Source organism: Xiphias gladius, chromosome 6 (assembly GCF_016859285.1).
Source record: "Xiphias gladius isolate SHS-SW01 ecotype Sanya breed wild chromosome 6, ASM1685928v1, whole genome shotgun sequence".
Taxonomy (NCBI): domain Eukaryota; kingdom Metazoa; phylum Chordata; class Actinopteri; order Istiophoriformes; family Xiphiidae; genus Xiphias; species Xiphias gladius.
The window spans coordinates 28,624,380-28,646,369 of record NC_053405.1 but is presented as its reverse complement, the minus strand read 5'-3'; the positions used below and the strand labels follow the sequence as shown (position 1 = coordinate 28,646,369).

Genomic DNA, 21,990 nt, shown 5'->3' with positions numbered 1-21,990 from the left:
TTTTGTTACCTTATCTTAATCTGTCTCGTTTCTCACCAAGCAAAACAACGAAATAAACCTTTTACTTGAAAAAAAAATGTGTGTGTGTGCTGGTGATCCTGGGAGCTGTGTTGTTGGTTGCAACAGCCCCTGGTAGGGTATCCCAAGGCAAATTGGTCCCAAGTGAGGGGCCAGACTAAGAGAAATTGATTCAACCCCGATGGATATTTTTTTCCAAACTGTGTCACCTTGCCCGTACCAGGGAAACTGAGGCCCCCTCCTGAGGACAGACTTGGTTCACCGGCAAGCATCTGGTGGCCAGGCCTTGACCCATGGGGCATGTCGGGCACAACCAAAAAAAAATTATATGGTGCTGCCATCCTGTTGACCAGCAGGGATAGGAATTGGGGTCGGTTGCAATGCAAGCCGGGTGGCAGGCAAGGACCAGGACGTGGGTGTGCCAATCCCTGGCATCACAGACTGGTCCTTGGGTAATGGAATTTCACCTCTCTGGAGGGGAAGGAGCCGGAGTTGGTGCGGGAGATGGAGCAATTATAACTAGATGTAGTTGGACTCAACTCTACACACAGCACTGGCTCTTGAACCAAACTCCTAGAGAGGGACTGGACGTCTCTCTGGCCTGCACCTCACACTCTGGAGTTGCCCAGTGTGTGAGGTGCAGGGAAGAGTGGATGCCATTTATTTTTTTCAGTTTGAACTTAGTTCAGAGAAAATTGTGGGTTTTTTCTTTTTTAAGTGGAAGGGTACCAACATCCATGTCTGTGGTATCAAAATACTTAAAAATTTCAAAAATTTGTAAATAATTTATTAGGTTTTCCTGATTGTGTGCATCATCTACTGGCTGGCCACCACTGCTATGAACCATCCACCAATCAACCCTGAGATCCTCCTTAAGAAAACTACGTCACACTACTTCCATCTTTGATTAGGATGACCACAAGAGGTCGCTTGTCAGGAAAACATGTTTTTTTAAACAGCATTTTAAACAAATGACCAGTGCTATTGTTGTTGCTGCTATTTAAGTTTTCCAAGAGTGTGCTACGATGACCAGAAAATTGTCAATGATAAAAATCTATTTAAATAACAAGGTAAATACTTGACTTAGACCCACCTTACAGTCATAGAATGAGCTTTCCATTTCGGCATGAACTCTTCTTCCAAAGTTAAGAATAATCATTAAGTATTCTATAAAGTATGCTTACCACTTTTCTCTGCCAGGATAAGTTCGCACTATTAGAGTTTTTTCTACATGCTGTCAGAGTCATTTTGCGAGTGAAAAGTTTGGCTACAGGTTTGATTCTTGCAAACAGACTCATCAAGCTTCCTGTCAGTGAGTCACCATTACCTGCCAAGTGGAACAATAATATCCCCTTTGTTTTTCAGTACATTTCAGTGGTTAATAATGTGCACGAATTTTCCTCAGGCTGGACACAGCGGCGTCCCCCTTCCATGGATACAGAGGACTTTGAGACAATCCCCTCCAGTGGAGAGGAATCCTCCAACTCTTCAGAAGAGGAAGGCAACAATAAAAATGTATGTAACGCTCAAGATTGCTGCTGTAAGAAAGTTTAATCCAGATAACCCCTAGAGCATTACTGGGCCTACTTTCTATAATTTATTTAATAGAGAAACTGAACAGAACCCAAAGTAGCACATAATTTTATTCAGATTTAAAACAAGACATGATTTCAGTACCACTCAACACTGTCAAACTTTGGTCGAAGTGAAAAATGTAACTCAACCCAACCCATTCCAGTCCTGCTGAGTCACGTCAGCTTTCAGTATAAATCATTGCATTCTAGGATCACTCACCCTCCCCTGACAGCTCTCCTCTCATCCTTCATTTCCTCTCCACTTATTATTCACTTTGCCCTCTTTTCTACTAAATCCCCAAGCCGGCCCCCCTTAAAGAGGACCCCTCTGCTGCTTAATTATTTCACACACATGCACGCACTCTTTCAAGGAATCGACATTTTTGCCTCACACGAGAGATGGCAATCTTTGTGTTTATCATCAGGAAGAAAAAGTGTGAGTCCCACCTTTGGATGCAACTTGGAGACAACAAATAAATGAGACACCCACATGTCTGCATTGTCTGGATGTAATCAAAACCTCATAGTCATTTAGACTACACATACATACAGTACAGTCCAAGAACGTCAGTCAGTTTGTAGTGGGCCTATTAAATATGAATCCTTTTGAATCCCTTCAAGTTGCACTGATATTTTTATAAAACTAAGAAAAAACAGCTCAAAGGAGAGTGAACATTGCACTTACATTAATCAAGTGAATTCACATGTGTGTGATGTATAGCTTGTTTTGGATTTCTACCCCCAACAAGTTATTGCATCTTTAACAAATCTATTTTGCTTTCAACATGGTATACTAACCTAAGTTATATCTTAGAGATTTAACATAATGAACAGACTTTAAAACCCTGCAGTTTGAGCAGCAGAAAGTATCACATTTTGACAAAATGTGTATTTGACACATTGAAATAACAGGTTTTTATTATTTTTAACACGTCTTATTGTTTAACAGCTACTTACTCCAAACACTGGAGGTCCCAATGATGAAATATGAAACCTTTAAGCTTAAAACAATTTTGAGTAATAGAAAAGCATATTAACCAAGTTTTGCTTTAGCTTCTGGAGAGGTCACTTAAATTAACAATAATTAATGTCAGACAGATATCACTGGTGATATCTGTCATTCTAACCAGCAAAAGGGATGGTCAGGTAAAGTGTAGGACCTATTTGTTAGCACTGGGGTAAAGGGAGTTTACCAACCTGGAACCATAGTCAAAATGAAACTGGCAAAATTCAGAGTTTGATTACGTCCTTTCTTTCTGCAGGGTGACAGCAGCCGTTTCCGGGTGCAGCTGACTTATGAGTCTCATGAAGCACGGGACCTCAAAACGGGTGATCTGGTTCAGTTTCTGGAGGAAGCGGAGACCAGACACTGGTGAGTGTCAGGTGTTGCCGCCTGCCTGCTCAATGTTTCCCTGGTTTGGTTGCCGCTCCCACTGACTTATTACTGTATATCGAAATCTCTGGCTAAGTGGGTCCCCATAAAGGTGCGAGAACACAAACTTACCAGTCTGTTCCCAGTGTAAGTTCCCAGTGCAAAAATAAACTGACATTGCACTTTACTTTATTTAGAGCACTCGTGTTGAGCATCTCATTCACTCTATGTGCCCTCAATAAACTATAATTGCAGTGCATGTCCTTTGTTTCCACTCTCATCTGTGGAATGTTTTTTTTTTTTCCTAAGAATTTTATATCTCTAGCTCAGCATTCTTTTCAGAAGATTCTCCATAGCAACGAAAGGACCATAGTTTGCCTATTACTGAGTCTTTTTATTATGTTTTCTGCCTACTTTGAGATTTGTTCTTAAGTCCCTGTATGCTCAGCCTTTCAATGTTAAAAACTTGTTAATGTCTGCGTACTTAATTCTTATGATTGGCTGTAGCTTGTTATGAAAATGGAATGAGTGGACAAAGAGACCATTTGTGAGCAGCAGGCAAATGCAGTGTTCAGGTAGCATTACACCAAGCTGTATTTACAAAGTTCCCAACATCACCCACTTGTAGAACTGCAGATCTGGACACGACAACTTATGCCACCTGGAAAGTAATGGCGGCACTAGGGGCAGGCTTAGTCCCAAATGTTTTCAGCAAAGCCCCAAAACTTTACTGTTCATCCTCATGTGTGGCATTTTTTGTATTAAACCCCAGTCATAGCTGCATAGGAACCAACTGGAAGCACCACATTGGAGATGACTCAATAACCAGCATTTATGCCCACACATTTTGCGTGCGTGTGCATTATGTGTCTTACATGAACATGCAGACTGATTATAAAATATAAGCACTATGTTAGAAAGCAAGTCCAGGACAATAAAGTGTTGCAGAGAGCTGAAATACTTGCAGACACCGCCTTGGTGGTCTGGTCTGATGAATCTCGATTTCTGCGGTTTCATGAACAGGACAGTGAGTTCGTGGTACTTCAACTGCCCTCCCCAGTCACCAGATCTGAATCCAATAGAAGACCATTGTGATGTAGTAGAATAGAAGATTGGAATCATGAGTGTGCAGCTGCCAAATCTGCAGAAATTTTATATATATGTGGACCGTTTATATTTCTTTTTTCTCAATATCAGAAATGTTGATCATTTTGGTATCATATTGAAACTCAGGTTTCCTGTCAAACCACGTATTGAGTCAAACTTACCATGGTGTATCCTGCTTCTAGCAGGATGCATGCCGGGCTCCAGCCTCTCACAACCCTGAAGAGCACAAATGGATAGAAAGAGTGGATGGATGGACATTGTGATATAATGCGAAGCAATACAACAACGCCATAAACTTCAGCCTCAGATATTCAGTTGAATCCAGACTCTCTGACAGAGTATCAAGAAATATTGAAAATTAAGCTTCAGGAAGGCAAAGCTATTATATTGGATTGTTTTCAATGAAATCAGTGTTGATGACATTATGTAGTTTTGCATAATGAAAGCCCTTTTCGCTGCCTCCACTGCTGTCTGTAATAATTAACAATACCATGGCTTCCTCGTTGAAATGTCTATCTTACGTTTGGTCCACAATAAACAACCAAGCATACAAAGGAAATGAGACTAGTGCAACATCTGCTCCTCTGCTGCCCTGTTCTCTCTACAAGGATTAAAGGCTCAGTGTAGGTCGTTTGTAATTACATATTGTTTTTTTTCCAATATAACATTACCCTGATGAAGCAGTGGTAGATACAACAACAAAACGTGTGACTAATGGTCTACTGCAAAATCAAGGGATGCGGCTGAAAACCACTGGCTTCAGATGAATAATAAATCACTCTTTCATTTCCCACACTGCCACCATCTATCCTTTTGACCTGCCAGAAAAACGGTGGCTGCTGCCTTTATATTGAGACAGCTTCTAGAATCCACTGCAAGAGTGCTTGATTTGCTTTGAATATTCTCATTTTTCATCAGCTCATGCATATTTCAGCCCTTAAAAAAGTCTCCTGTCAACTGCATCTAAGGGTGTTTGTCGCTAAAAAGTCTCACTCACACTTGTCTCTCCTCCTCACTGGAGGAAAATTAAGAATTCATAAGTCCTCGCTTTTTTCTTTGGGTCAAAGTTAAGTTAAGTTTGTTTTCTGCTAAGTATATCATACACACCCTCATGTATGCTGTATATATGTGTGTGGGTGTGTGTTCATGCATTTGTGTATGTCTTTGTGGGTTTAGGTGTATAGATAAACTTCTGGGAGGAATGTGTGTGTGTGTGTGTGTGTGTGTGTGTGTGTGTGTGTGTGTGTGTGTGTGTGTGTGTGTGTGTGTGTGTGTACTTGTATATTGTTAGGAGCAGTTTGAGTTTTAGACCTTTGGAGTGAGGACATTTTGGGAGAGTGAGGACGATTTGGGCAGTCCTTACTCTCTGATCTGAAAGTGAGGACTCTGAATCACCTCTCATCTGAATCCGTGTGTGTACTTGTACTTCTATCTTTGTGAGGACCGGTTTGAGTTATAGACCATACGGAGTGAGGTCAACAACTAAATCAAATTTTATCTTAAGATGTTAATTTGTGTTTTGGTACAGTTACAGATGATAATTTGTATTTTTGCAGGGGTTTGTCTGGCAACTGTGTGAGGTAAAAACTGATTTATGATGGACATATGTGTTTATTTGGTTTCAATATTCTTCAGATCAATTCAGCCTCAAGAACAGCTCATAACAGCTGTGGGTTTTTTTTTTGTTTAGTTTAGTTTAGTTTAGTTTTCTTCTGTTCTCTCTCTGAACTTCAGTGTTTTAACTTCTCACCTCGCTGCGGTGACATACAGGTGTACTCATACAGGATAGCATGACAACTTCACAACTCCATAGGGCTGTTTGAGGGTTAAGACTGGGTGATAGGGTTCAAGTTAGAATTATGTTAGGGTTGGGGTGTGTGTGTGTGTGTGTGTGTGCGTGTGCATGCGCACTGCCTATCGTCACTCTTTCCCAACACAAGTGGTATAATGCTTGCTAACATACCCCTCCCACCAGTGTGTTGAACCTTTCGAGATTTAGGCTTTCATTTCACACCCATAACCAAAACACTGTCGCTGTCCCGGCCCCCCTGGGCTCTCTGTTGGCAATGTGTGGTATATTTTTATAAGGGCTGAGAACTGAGAACACATTAGCACATGAGACCACATCCTGTTAACACAAAGTCACAGTATGAGCAGAATAAAGAAGGGATTACTTCTCTCTGGTGTGTAATGCCAGAATCTGGCAGCGACTTACCGCATCCTCAAAATCAACTTTTCAGAAGGTCAAGTTGTGGCAGGTGGCTCAATTTGAGAGAGAGGTAGATCACAGTGAGGGTTTGGGAATGATGCTGCTGACAAAGTTAAGCGGCAAAACCATAACAGCCCAAGAGTTACGTTTACATTAGATGATTCCTCAGGTCACGGTTTATGTCCAGTGCCAATGTTCAGTGCAAATGCAGAGTCGATGCATGAGTGGAGAAAACCCCACGTCTCCTCGGGTTTTGTGGCTTAAGTCGCTGCACTGTTTTCTAGCTAGCCCAGTACACAGACCAAAGCAGGAATAAGAGTGTGGCAGGCTGTAAACGTTACACACTTTACAGTCTCATCTTAAAATGACTGAACCACAACACTAACTGTGATAGAAGCAGAGATTGGTGATGTACAAAAGGAGGGCAGCAGAACACCGGACAGCGCGACTTGTGGGCTGCTCTGAGACCCTCAGCTCTGATGTCCGGCTGACAGCGCCGTCAGCGGCCTGGCATGAGAGACCCTCCATGGTGCTGGAGGATTTCGTAACTGATCTATGACCAAGACGCCAACTTTTTCTTTCTCTGACTGTGTGGGAATCGGATGTTTTCACATCCCATGTTGAACAAAGACTACGACGGGAATTTTTATGTAAAACATGACAGTCGTGTATAGGAGAATACATTTTTGCAGAAATGTAGAAACAAATCATTTTTAACGTGATCTGTAGTTTTGGAGAATTGTTTCATTTTAACACTTTGTCTGGCAGTAGTGTTGCATCATACATTTTGTGGTGTAAATAATAATCGTTTGCTTTTGGGAAAATGGGTATAGGGAATGCTGTCTTATAAGTTGGTTTGCCCAGATCTCTCCATCCACTAGTCCACCAAGTTTTACTTCCTTTTTTGTAAATTGCACCCTAAAACAGTGAATCAAATTGTATCTTAAGATGTTAATTTGCGTTTTGGTACAGTCACAGATGATCATTTGTATTTTTGCAGGGGGTTGTCTGGCAATTCTGTAAAGAGTGCACCTGTTGTTTATTTGATCTTGTTGGTGTATTTAGGCTCCATATACAATGATTACAGAAAGTATTCAGACCAATTCACTTTCCTCATACTTTATTTTGTTGTAGATTTAATTTCAAATGGATAAAATTGCCCTTTTTGCTCATCAATCTAAACTCAATAACCGATAATGGCAATGTAAAAACACGTTTAGAGGCCTCTACAAAGTACTGAATTAAGGGTCGGAATACTTTTGTAAGCAATAGATTTCAGTTTTTGATTTTTCATAAATTTGCTAAATTTCTAAAGAAAAATTTGCACTTTGTCGCTATGAACAAACGCTTCATCGGCAACGTTGCCTATCTCAACATTTACAATTGACTTTCAATTAGTCGTCTTAATTCTGGGTTTGTGAAAGATTGCCCCATCTCTTACTCCCTCCCTCTCTGGAACCCATATCTGCAGAGCCAGTTATGCCACTTAACAAGACTTTGCCCAACATCTAACTGACAAACAGGCACAAAATACATTTCCCTTCCTTGTCTCAGGCTTATATTTTAAGATTTGAAGCGAGACTTCCAGTGCATGTTGGTTATTCTATCAGACTCCCCAGAAAGAAGTGTATTCTGTATTTCATGTTTCTGTTTTGTTGTCAGAGGCTGTTTCTAGAGAGCAGTCACATCAAGACTTACACTATAGAAATTGCATTGTCTACTTCATGTGTTTTTTCAGTTTTCATTTGGAGCTCATAAACTGTCATATCAGTTAAGAAATGTCATTACATTCTCTTTTATAGAGTAGATTAAAGCTGCAGCAAGCGGTTACAGCCCACGCCGCCTTCATTATTTTGAGGTCATGATGGTTCACCTTTTCCTCTTCCTGCCACAGCTCATCATGTAACCAAACAAACCCAGCACCTACAGTGAGGGAAACCATACAGGAGCTGATTTTACCATTGCTGATTTATCTGAGTGACACACCTCTTCACCAGCAGATCGACAAATCAATGGAGCATATTGGAAGCAACATCAGCTTCAAAGTTTGATTATGCTAGCTGACTTACGGGGAGTTTGACGGAGGGTTGATATCAGTTTGGTCTCTCTGTATTCAGTGGGATATTGTTAAGGTGTAGGGTAGGAGGTAGCCTCTACCAAAAGAGAATTTGTCTTATTTAAATGTTCCGTGTTTATGGTAGGGCTGACCAGAATGCTGCAGAGCTTCAACCATTTAAATCGACATCCAAATCCGTATCCAAATGCGGCATTTTTTGGTATTTTTTTATTATTAATAAATATACATTACCTCGAAAATCCAAAATAGCCCATGAAAGAAGAAACGGTAATCCAACATTATTCCTTATGCATCAATATTAATTATTATTTGTTCTTCTCAGACCAGGACATTTAATCTTAGTGATGGTTTTATGAGTCACATAACGCATGATCATGTGACAGGATTATCTAAATTTATCTAACATATCTTAGCACCTTATTCATCTTGCATCTGCTAAAATATCTTTTTTTTTTCTACTATGGCTGACGTTAGTGTCACCTGGATGCTAACAAAGTAAAATGGGGTAAGCTTCAACGCCCCCAAATAGTACAAGCGTACTTTGAGGAGCGCTAGTTGCTGGATGGTCAGTAAATCCCTCTGAATTGTAGGGCTGCCTGGTTGTTAAGCTGCTACCTGGTTGTCTTGTCTTCTATTTCTACAAGTGTTAAATAGCAATGATGCGGTGTGTGGGTGAGGAGAAGTTGGAGCTCTTTAAAGGCAGCTTTGACAGAGCTGACAGCTGCGTAGCGAAAGTAACGAGTAATATAACGCTTTACTTTTGCTGCTGAATAATTACTAAACTAATGTGTTAGTTCTTAAATTTCTGTGTAATTGCTGTGTAATGTAGATTTCTAACATCTTGGTGTCTTCCACACAAAGTGTGCATTTCACAGCAAAACCTTATTTAGAATTCCGTAATATTTTCCAACAAGGCTTCTCAAAATAAACTATGTAATTTAGTACTAATTAAAGGGGGAAAGACACAATGATCTGAGAGGGGTCTGTTGTCAATGTGTTTGTGAGAGAGAGAGAGAGAGTGGGGCAAGGAGGGGCTGAGTGAATGATTGCGCTGCGCACATCTGTACAGCGAAGCAACAGCTTTTATATTGCTATGAGAAGTATAAAAATATTTTTTTTCATTTTGAAACAGTGCTAGCACCAGCAGCCTCCTTTCCTTGAGTCCACATGCCCGTGCTGAATGCGATAACGCATTGCTCCGGTCGAGTGGTTATATGCCAGTTTATTCTGACACAGCCCACGTACAACCCCTTTTTTCATTTTCTAGATCGAAATACTGCCAAACCGCACGGGTGTCATCTGCCCCCCTTTCCACCTTGCTTGTTTAAAAGAGAAAAGGGGGCCTGCCGTCTTCCACGGCTGCAGCCCCTCCTAGCGGCATCTTAGACGCAACAGTTAACCGTCGTTGTACACCATTAAAATATTAATCAGTTTAACCGACAAGTATTTCTGGTGCCGACTAGTTAAGCAAGCAAAGTTTAATCGTATAGCCAACTAATCCGCACATCCCTACATATACCCACTTAATTAGAGTTTTTTGCTGAAAGAACCATGAAATGATATAGTAGTTAAATAGTTGTGTGGAGACTGGTTAGTTGAGGCAGTAAGCCCTGCCATTTTCACTTACTTCATTCATTTAACTTGACATCAAGTACAGAGCTGTGCCCAGAACAAATTTTTATCCAGGTTCCAGCAGAAGATATGGGGGTTGCGGACAGCAGTCCAGACTTTCCAGCAGTCCAGATTACATTAGTAGCTTACATCTACTCATCTACCCTTAATGCTTGTTTTGTTACATATTTATTTATACTACGCAGATTCATTAATGCCTAACATTACTCACTCATATTGAAGGTATCCCTTCACAACCTTCCTGTGCACTCACAGCATCCAGCGGGTGAGCACCGCACATCTTTACTGGGGAGATCCAGATAGATTTTGTCTCAATTACTTTCATAACTCCAGCCAGTCCCATAACTTCTGTCAAAACGGGCACTTAAAATCATGTTACTCAGGCTACAGAAATTGCTGTCATTTACAAAAACAACCAAAAAAACAGAAGCCCATTATAAAAGTAACAGAGATTCAGACCTAAGGGAACTCAATGAAAGCTACGATGATGATGGACTTAATGTTAGCAAAATTCTTGCGACATATTTTCCACCACCACCTCTTCCTCTTCTCTTAATTGAAATAACAAAAGTATACAGAACAGCCCTGTTTTACATTGATTAGAAACAGTATTTAACGCTATTAAGCAGTTTAACAATGCGGAAAAGAAGATAAGTATAAAATAACCAACCTACAAGACTTTTATTGGTCGACTGTTTCCCCAAAAAGCTGAAACAGCTGACGGTGGGTAAAATAACAGACCTACAGAATTTGATTCACTGAACAAATTTGAGATGTCGGCGGCAATACAGAAGTCTGGAACCAAGCCATCTAAAATCTTAATGTCTGGAAAACCTGATGGAGAATCTTTTAAACCCATTCAAATTTTCATTTATTTGTTTTAATTGTATGCTTGCCTGTGATTTACAACAAGACAAAAGAAGAAATTGTATAGTTTTGCATGTGTAACGGACCTCTTCTGAAATGACCAGAAGTTACTTTGTTGCAAAATCTGTATCATCAGCATTGTAGCATCAGCATTCTGATTCTGAGAATTCCCCATTAGTGATTATTTGCTTCTTGAATTATTATATAATGTTAATGTTAATTATGTTACATAGTAACATTACCCTACATTTGATTTTTGATCCAGAACATCCTGTCTTGTAAGGTTAATTGTTATTAAATAACTTTAAAAAACTTCTTTGAAGATGTAACAGCACTGATACTTCTGACTTTCCATTGGCCACCTTGCTGTAAACATTATGTTCTGACAAACATTATGTTTTGACATGTTTTGACAGCTGATAATAAATTCATCAGTTTAACTCAATTTGGATTCTGGGCCCATTTTGGATAGATTTGACAACTGTGGCTCAGTGTTTTGTTTCCAGTTGCAACAATAAACCTCTGATTTGTACCCCTCATTGTCTTTTTCTCCATAGGAAAGGTGGCTTAGACTCATGGGTGTCGTAGTATTCAGAGGCGACAACTACAGCATAATAAAAAAAAAACGATTTTGGAGAAAATTAAGGTGGAAAAATTAAAAAAAAACCCACCTATCATACAGGACAGCCACTCCTTGGCTCTGTGCTCTTTCTGTCTTGTGAGGAGGACAGAATCCCACGCTCTAGCAGTTACCCTTCAGTATTTCTGTGAAGTGGAGCCCATTTACAAAAAGCCCTCTTCACCTGTCTTTGGTGATTGCTCATGTCTGCCCCCCCTATAATTCTTTATGCACTGTACTTCTTGACATTGTTGCAGTCATTGAATACCTCACTATTACAGTATACAACAAAATTGAGTACACCTCTGGTAAATATCACTAAAATTAATTAATTAAAATTACCAATCCTGTCCATGTGTAAGAACCAACTGCAACAAAAGGGTCAGTAAACCCTTCATTAATGAAATTCCATTGTTTCATTTTGTTACTCTTTTGTATGTCTGCCTATATTTGTGATGACAGATTCAATCCTTCTGGGCATGGATGATACCAGTCTCGCACAAATCTTTGAGAGATGCTGCTCTTCGCTGGAGGGGTTTTCGCTTTAAGATACTCTGAAGGTGTTCAGTTGGATTCAAGTCAGGGGACAGGTCATAGATTTTAGTTTTTTCCTCCTTATAAACTCTAGTGTGATTTCTGTAGTGTGTTTTGATTCATTGTCATGTTGGAAAATTCCTCTCTTGCCAAGCTTCTTGATACTGGAAGCCATCTTTTCATTCAGTATTTGCATATGTATATATGTGTCAGTGGTAGTATAGCGTTTCCTATATCTCCTAACCACTGTTGCAACTATGGTTCGGCTTATGTTCAGTAACCTACTGATGCTCTTGAACCATCTCCCATCTTTGTGAAGAATCTGGTTTCTTACTTGTTCAGGCAGTTTCTTACCATGTGGAGCCATGTTGCACTGGACACAAATCATGCCCAAAACTGAAAGAGCTTTGGTGTTCACAGGTCATTTTATAATCTTGATCATGCAGTTACGCTTAATTGGAAATCACAGGTGTAATTCAATTTGTTGCTGTGATAACAGGTAAACTTCCTTTTGTTGCAGCGGTCACAGGTGTAATCACTTTTGTTGTTTTGTTCTTTGGTTGTACTTTGGGGACCATGTGTCATCTATCTAAGCTGTTTGTTTTTAATTCTACATAAAATCAAATACCCTGCACTTCAACATTTAAATAATACAAATATTGTAAGATGCAACCGTTTTGAATCGTTTAACATTTAAGTGATATTGCACAGGGGTGTACTCAATTTTATTGTATACTGTATGAGTCATTGTTTGGTTTCTTATATTTTATTGGCACCATAGTCTGGGCTGTGCATCCCCCTTCTTTCTCTCTCCTGTAGTTTTATGCTTTCGAGTCTTTCTCCTGTCTCCTCCTGTCGTTCTCAGCAGGTATTTCTACCTCCGGAGCTGTAGAGTCTGAATCTTTGACTGCAAACCACCCACTGCCCCCATGATCCTACTCAACACCCACTTTAATTGTTATCATTATTATTAGTCTTATTTTTAGCCCTATTGTTACTATTATTATCAATTTTATTATTAGTCTTATTATTAGTTCTATTACTAGTCCTAGTATTACTATTATTAGTACTATTGTCTATTAGTTGTCTATTAGTTTTATTATTAGTCTTATTATTGTTATTATTATTGTACATCCTAATGTGGAAGATTGTATTTAAATTTGAAGCTGACATGAATCTTTCTTGTATTTCCAGATATCTTCACTGATCTGTGTACAGCAGCTCTCTCCAACTTTGACGGAAATGAAGCCAGTACATGGGGAAATGTGTCCCAGGACAGCAGATAAACAAAGCTGACTGTTGTAGCTCATTATAATGGACTACAAGCATTGTGTTGGACGACAACCATGACTGATAACTCTATATTTAACTGTACTTTGTCATCTGTAATTTCCTAAGCTGGACTTTAAATATCAACAACTATTAGTTTTCTATGTGTAGTTCTTCTGTTGGACTACAAATATAGTCAGTTATTGTTTTTCAAGCATAGTTTTTCAGGTCTGACTCATTGTAGATTCTTAGTGAAGCCCATGAAGAAAGCTGGAATCTTAACATGTCTGAATGCCACCGTGGGAAAGCCATATAAGATTTTTAATTCAACCAGCTGTCGTCTCTGGGGAACTGAAGACTGATGGATGTGGACACTTTACATCCAAAGGTGGTTGAATTCAGATTACATACTGTAGAAAATGCAATTCCAGAGTGGTTGGGCTGGATACCTGAAATCAAATCCAATTTATGACTTGGATAACCATAGGAAAAAGTGATAAATTCCATTTGCTGATTTTGAGCAGGCCTTGGCAAAGTGCCCTGTTTTGCTGCTACATTGTGCTGAAGCAAAACTCTTAAAGACCAGGTTCTGCCTCTGCTGCCTCACTTTAGCTGCTTTGGCTTTGCAGGTTCAAACTACAGACACTCCACAGTAGCTGCAGCCTCCAGGAGAACCTAGAAGTTGTCTTGTTTGCCTTTCTTCTCCCTGGTAGAGTACCTACATAGTGTAATTACGTAATTACGTTACATCAGATATATTATCTAAACATGCCCATTATCGGACCCTGTAGACTTTCAAAATATCTATATAAATTGCTCTAAGAGGTTGAAAGATATCTCCCTTTTTATATAAAACCCATATGTTGTTCTCTGTGCACTGAAAGGGAGAAAAAACATATGGTTTACTCTATCTGGAAAGAATTATATCCTGTTTGTTTATTTGTTTTTAGTCATTTGGGGGCAGAAACTGCCTTGTAACGTTGATATGGCTAACATGTTAGCAAACACCTGTCTTTTTGGACATCAGACAGACATGGAGTTACATTGGAATTCATTTGTTTCTGGCCACCTGACAAATGTAAGTCACATTTTAATTCTTCTTCTAGGTGTGTTTTCGTCCTCAACTTGACATCTGCCTGGATATATCTTCTATGTAGAGACATAGAAAATCACTAGTCACAAGCTTTGTTTGACTGCCCTCTGGTGCAATGCACTTTGAAGCTTGTGTAGGGGTAGCTTGTTTGCCTAAAGCAGCTCTCTGCTAAATCCAAAGGCAAGTTTGATGAGAGAGGCAAGACCAAAACCACCACAACAGTGAGCTAAAGGAGTCTATAATGATCTATAGAGCTGAGCAGAACTACAGAACTAGATGATAATTCTCTGTGGAATTATCAAACCTTTCACATTACACATTGTTCATATACAGTATATATACTGTGTATATACACAATTCAGGCAAAACATTAAGTCTTTGTGTTGTGTCTGAAAGGTTTAAAATGTATTGATTGGTGCAGCTTTAAAAAAGGTTTGGTATTTCATGGGTGCAACAATTCAGAAAATCTAATTCTAAAAGAATTTCCTTTATTAGCTAATGACAGCTTAATTATTTTCCAGCAGAAAATACATGTGAGAAATAAATCAATCATAATGTGTTTTCTTGTTTATTCACTATAGATGGACAGTGAATAGCAGACCGAAGAATGCAAACGGCTTTTGATGCAAATTAAGTGTTAGTGTAGCACATCTTTTCTTTAGATGGGTGGGGTGCTGGTGTAAATCATATTTTGGGAAATATATTTATCTCTCTGATTGTTATGCTACTTGGACTCATCTCCACATAATGGGATTTTCACTAGTAAGCTTTTTGAGAACATGCGTATTGAGAGAAGTCTGACGACTGTTCAGCCATTTCCTGCAAGTGATTTTTCAGGGAAATGCTTTTTTTAACAAGCAGCACCTAGGCTGTTTCCTTACATCAGTTGCATAGTGTTCACCTATTCAGAGAAGAGAACAGCAATGTATACTGATTGCCAGGAGGGCCTTGTAAATAAACATCAGTGTTTATTACATTTTTTTGGGTAAAGATCCATATTCTGTCTGACTGCCATATTGTTATACATCATTCTCCCTCAGGGGCTTTTTGCATTGAATTCCACTTCTACTGACAGATGGAATTCTACGGACTATTCACTATGGATGGATGATTTGATGGGTGGGTCGGTGATTGGATAGCTACATAGACTGGTGGGTGGTGGATGGATGGATGATGGATGGATTGATGGTTACCATCTGTAACAGAGGGCAGAACTCTATTAAAGGCCATATGCATTGATATTAGTCTGATTGTAAAGACAAACACTCCTCTTGAACATGCTGTATATTTTGTCATCCTATGTTAAATGAAAAATATGTATCTTTGTAAGGAAAACATTTCAGTTTTATTGAATCCTGCTGCAATTTAATTGCCATTTACCAATGCTATAGAATGTATCAAGTCTGTATATTGTATCTTTCATTGTAATGTACATACTACTTCATTGTGATAATGTGCATTTACAATATAAATTTTGTCACTCGGTTTTTTTAAATTTTAAACAAAATCTATTATTCAAAGCTTCAAAATGCATGTAAGACTAGAATTGATACATAGAGGTTCTAGATGTAGCACTTACATTCTTATGACCATGTTTCTTCCTGTTGAAAAAGGAATGTTCCTATCCAAGCAAGAAGACGACAAAATCCTTTTATATCAGCCACTATCCAATAACCAGGTGAGCCAATCAGATAAAATGAAAAAAGTTATTATACATAGAAGCAAATGTTATAATCAGTTCACTAGCGTGCCCAAAATGCAGAACAAGGTTTCTGAACAGGAAGAACTTTTTGGAAGTAATTTATTGTGGCTACAGTGCCATAAACTAATCCAACACATTTCCCACCAAATTTGACCTGGTGTTATGAATTAAATGACAACACCAGCAGAAGCTGCTGGTCTTCTTCTCAGTGATGGTTTTGTTTGTTTATGTACTCAAAAAAATTTTGGTATGTTTTACTTGAAGTTATTAAGGACCCTAGAAGGTATCAGGGATACAAATTTTGATATTGTGTGTGCAATTAGTAAACTCTTGAATTACTGAATAAGGCAAAAATTGCATTCGCACTCACAAATTAAAAAAAAAAAAAGACAAGAAGAACAAACCGAACATAAATAACCAGTCACCCCCTCTTGAATGTATTTATGGGATGGTAAAGATCACAGTTTGTGTTAACAGGCAAAACCCAAAATATATCCATCTCAGTCCAGAATTCAAACAAAACTGTATGAAACTTTTTTGCGCTGCACTTAAGTGTAACGAAAAAGAAAAACAGATCAGTATCACATCATAAACTGAAAAGTTTATTGTTATAAAAAGATAGTTTCATGTGATAACAAGATATTTTCATGTTATTACGATATGCAAACTTTGCACGTTATAGCAAGAAACTTTTTTTGGTATAACAATATACTATTTATCTTGTTATAATGTGAGACATTTCACATTATAACGTGATAACTAGCCTATATTGTTACAATATGAAACCCATGTTTGAATAAGGAAAGATGTGCGGAAATCAAATAAACTGAGGAATATGGCTCATTTACATGATTTGATTAAGTTCTATTTAATGCTTGGGTTAGGGCATGGTGAGATTCTGCTGTTATCAGTCTTTGACAGATGACATAAAACCAAAGTACATTTTGGTTTATTCACCATATTGGAGGTATACTGCGGTCAAGGTCGTTCTTTACTCAACTCGGAGCACTTTGATTAATGTGCTGGTTTTCTGTTTTCTAAAGTAGCTAACGTTAGTGTTATATCCATGTCTTCTTTTGGATTAGCCATGCTAGTAAACGGTAGACACCCAAGCAAGGGACAGATTAGATAATTAGTATTTCCTTTTTTAGAATTGGGGATGTGTTCACGTTTGGAATAAACAAAACAAAGAAACCATAATCTGGCCCTGATAATATGCAATATACAATGACTTTTTATTTAATCATTACACCCTAAATATATTTGTAATACCTTGCTTTAATGGGAAGAAAATTGAATGCAAGTGAAGGCTAATATGCTAAGATCAAGATTCCTTGATTACAGCCACCTTACCTTTACCGTTAGGACTGTGCTGTTGCAGTCCTTCGGTTAAAATATAAACAAACCCTGCACCCAGCCACTGGTGAAATGTCCATGGGCTTCAAGGGATTTATAGTTTTTGAACTGGTCACAGGTATACACACTTATACCTTAAACAAGAGATTTGGTAATATCAAAGTACAAGGTTGGAGGCAGCAATGCAGGGTCAGCACTACAACTTTTTGTGGTCAGGTCGTATGGATCAGTGTTGATGGATAGATGACAATTTATCCAAATAACGTGCCCTGGCATCGTGGCTGAGTTTGTCTGGGTATGGTATCGTCTCACTCTGCTTCTGCTTCTCCAGTTTTACTACTTTCACTGCTACCAACGAGTATAAAAGTAATGTATGTTCTTTGCTGCTACTTTCACTCTACCATTCACTGTAGACAGTACCTCCAAACTGGTGCCTCAGTAATGTCACAGAAAATACACAAACTTGACTGACAAAGGTCGATTGTTGACAGTGGATGATATTGTGATAAGCAGTCATACACTAAGAAGGATTTTAAAATTAATGGGGCTGTACAAATATCGGTACAAATCCCCGTGAGTCTCTGCATCAGTGGGCCAGAGGACCATCAAAAAATCCATTACATTTTTACTAGTCCTGTCAATCTCTTTACTGGTCTTATATTTGTGCCTGTAATTCAGGGTGCGTATGAGAGGCATTATTTTTTCCCACCAAAAGTGGGCGAAGACCCGCCACTACCTTGCCTCTGATTTGCTAGCCCTGATATTCTTACCCTAACCCTAACCAATCATCACTCTTCATGCCCCCCACCAACCCACCCAACAAAAGCAACAAGTACTAGCAAGTATCTGAGGCAGGCTAGGGGCAGGTCTTTGCCCACCTGTGGTGGGCAAAAAAAATAAAGCGTATGAAAGTGTACTGCATGCTTGTTCCTGGACTGGGCTCACTTGCCAAACAAAACCAACGTTCAAGCCTCACCAACCTGTTCCTGCGGATAAATCCAGGGCTGAATTTATTTCCCACTCCAACCCTGGGCTTTACAGAAGGAACAATGAGTCTGAACCTCTGGGGGTAGCATCATTTCTCATTGCTGGAGGGGCACGGGTGTGTACTGCATCCAAGTTGGTTTGGTTGTGACCCAAGTACATTGAGCTATTTGTTAAAGTTTCTCTACCCCCATGGTGTTGAGCAAAGATGGAGAAAGCGCCTGATGCAATGCATATATGGATATTATTATACAGTATACCCAGCTTGGATGCATCTAAGATGGTGGAGCTTGTATCCATCGAGCCTTCTGTGCCCCTCCAACTGATCAAGGAGAAATTACACTACCCGAGAGAGTCAGACGCATTCTTCCTTCTTAGTGTACGCATACTTATCACAATATCATCCACCATGCTCAATAACAGCAGAATCTCGCCTTGTCTCAATCACAGCAAGAAGTAGAATTTAATCAAATCATGTAAATGAGCCATAATCCTCAATTTATTTGTTCTAAGCACACCTTTCCTCATGAGGAAACACTTTAGAGTTTCACTTTATAACAATGTAGGCTAAGTTATCATGTTATAATGTGAAACGTTTAACGTTATAACAAAATAAATAGTATATTGTTATAATAAGAAAGGTTTCCTGTTATAATGTGCTAAGTTTGTATGTTGCAGTAACATGAAAATATCATGTTATAACATGAAAAACATCTTGCTATAACAATAAACTTTTCATGTTTTAATGTGATACTGATCTGTTTTTCATTTATCTGTTTTTCTTTTCTGGTGTGGCAGCAATACGCTTCCCTATTAGTGGTATGTGTGCACTAAACTAATAACAGCTAAGCAAGTACTGCAGTAATGTAGCAACTGTATGAAGAGTGTTGAGGGGACATGGAAAAATGGAATTAAAACAATAAGTGAACAATATTAAAGGAAAACTACTGTTTATTACAAATTGGGTTTTATTTATTATTATTGGGATTGAAACATGATAACACTCAGCAAAGTGAACATGCCAATCAAACAGGTTGTAAACAAATCTCCAGACGAGCCACACTTATTTAGAAGACAAAACAAAGGTGATTATTAAATAATTACACAAAGTGTCAGTTGCAAACATCCATAACAGTTTACAAATTACTTCCTGCTTCCTCAAGTTGTACACACTTCAACATTAGGGATTATTGTTAGTGTGCTTAGGTTCAGATTTACCTTCAAATAAACTGGCAGCTAATCTGACAAAACTGTTAGTTAACTGCTAGTTTACAACCTGCCTGATCATCTGAGCAGTTGTGTTTCTAGTTTTGTTGGACAAACACCATTGTCTCAATCCAAGATCTTGCAGTTACTTTGATTAGCACAGTGTTATTATAACCAATAGAACCAACGGCCAGAACCACAAAAATGAAACCCGAGTTTTAATAAGCCTTTGTTTTCTTTTAATATAAATTCACAGATAATTCCAGGTTAAAAAATTACTACGGCACATTTAGCTTGATTTTTTCAATGGTTAGTGCTGGGAAAACTATATAATTCTATCTAATTGGGGAAACAGTTCGCTGGTAACGTTACCTAGCATTAGCAGCTAAATAGCAGTTTAGCCACATATCAATCCATCCCCAGTAATGGTAATAGCGAAGCATTTTTTTGTCAGGTGTATTACTAATAAGAAACTAAATTCCAGTGTGAGGTTCTATGTTAATTCTAAGGCTAGAGACTGTCAATAAGTTAATTTGCCTCAAAAGCAACTTTATAGCCAAGATGGTCAGTGTCTTTTAGGAATTTAAAGTGCTGGCTGATACATGCATTCGGTCAGCTGTCTTTTGGGGGTAAAACCCAGGTTAAGATGAATCTCTAAAGTGACTTGAAGTCATGTTGACGGGTCCAACAGTGAAAAAACCAATTACAGTGATCACAGTTACTGTGATCAACCACTTATATCAATCAAAAAGCCTGGGACAGAATCATAATTATACAATTCTGTTTAAACAGTTTGCTTATAGTAATCAAGTAGTCTGCTTACCGTGTTCATTTTGGGTCTTTTCATACATGACAACATATGGAAAAGAACACTAAGTCATAACCAAGTATATCGCTGGACTGCCCTTTATCTGTTTGCTTCAACCCTACTGTCTGTGCTCACATATACAGTACTATTATTTTAACACAGAAAATCTCCCAATAACGCTGTTTTGATTTACATGTTTTCTGTTTATGTTGTCATACAATGGAACAAGTATGATATAGTGACTGAAACGCAGACCATTAAGATTACATTTTAACCAACAGTCACTTCCAAGCCATTTCCAAACTGCTTCTCTGCACTGCTAAAATTCTGATTTTATAACCACAGCGTTGGCTGACAAAATCACCAGAAACATAAGTTAAAGAAAATGGTTGTGCTGTGATTTTAGCTATATTTACTTGTAAAATGATCACTCAGAGAGGAAGTAATGAGGTTATGCATGTCCATGCAGCTGACCGTGCGCTCAACTGGATGAGATGCACAGAGAGATTTGTCGCTAGGTGCTTTTGTAGAGAAAACTCTCTAAGTACTGAGTACTCTTGAGTACTGAGGATGTTATCTATGCAGTCTCCCTTTTCCACAACCACACCACTCCATACATGAGGTCTTCCTTCTATTGGCACTGGTCAGTTTTCACAGTGTGGATACCTTTCAAATTACAGTAAAACCATTAACACCTGTACCAGCTTGTCAGGATAGGTTCATCTCCACCTGATCTGTGCAGCATTTTAAATGTTGTATTTAACTGTAGTGTCAGTCTCTACTTTGGTCTATTCAAGCTATTTATTTTCCAATCTACATTGTAGTAAATCATTCTTACAACCTGTTAATTTATTTTATCTCTACAAACTTAGGAATCAATATATATGATTTTTGTAAATAATGGTGTATCCCATTTGCTTAGGTATTCTATCAGTGACAGATTTTTTTCTAATTACATGGTAGTGAGTTAGTTGTTAAAATATATTTTAAACAATATTTATCTTCGAGCTATGATCAGAGCACAGGCATGACATCTCCTCATTTCCTCAAAAACACACACTTGTTGATTGAACATGATGACCCCAATGAATACTATAACCATATAACCACAATAATAAACACGATTAATAGTAACAATAATAAACAATAATAATTTTCATCGGTCAGACTTTTGCACAGCCAAACCCCAAAGTAATAGCAGTTGTACCTTTTTCACACACAACAGAAAGTCTATCAGCATATGGACTAAGTAGATACAACATCACCATCCTCCTTTATAGTAGGGAGTCTAATCAACTTGGCAGCAGGTCACACATATTCCTTGTCATGGAACTGGATGACTGCTGATCGGATGCATCCTCCAGGAAAGGTCTTGGATACCCTTCCGGCTGTCACAGTTCAATGATTTCTGGACCCAAATGTAGACATACATGAAGGCAGGTAGGTTCAGTGAAAGTACTTTAATAGAAGAAACAAGAGGCTTAAAGACAGATGGGTAGAAACAGGCTGACAGGAATACTGGGAAGAAACTGGAACATAAACAGATGATCCAACAGGGAAAAA

The 21,990-nt window shown here is 38.6% G+C and overlaps 1 protein-coding gene across 2 annotated transcripts in view; it reads left to right on the top strand.

Annotated features, from left to right (window-relative positions):
• The window catches only part of mcf2l2 (MCF.2 cell line derived transforming sequence-like 2), a 130,367-nt gene extending 114,559 nt beyond the window's left edge, over positions 1-15,808 (top strand). For both annotated transcript variants that reach the window (XM_040128756.1, XM_040128755.1), the window contains 3 exons: positions 1,424-1,533; positions 2,855-2,964; positions 13,204-15,808. In XM_040128756.1, the coding sequence (XP_039984690.1) occupies positions 1,424-1,533; positions 2,855-2,964; position 13,204 (221 nt within the window). In that variant the 3' untranslated portion in view covers positions 13,205-15,808. The remainder of the gene's footprint in view (positions 1-1,423; positions 1,534-2,854; positions 2,965-13,203) is intronic.
• Positions 15,809-21,990: the final 6,182 nt, after the last annotated feature.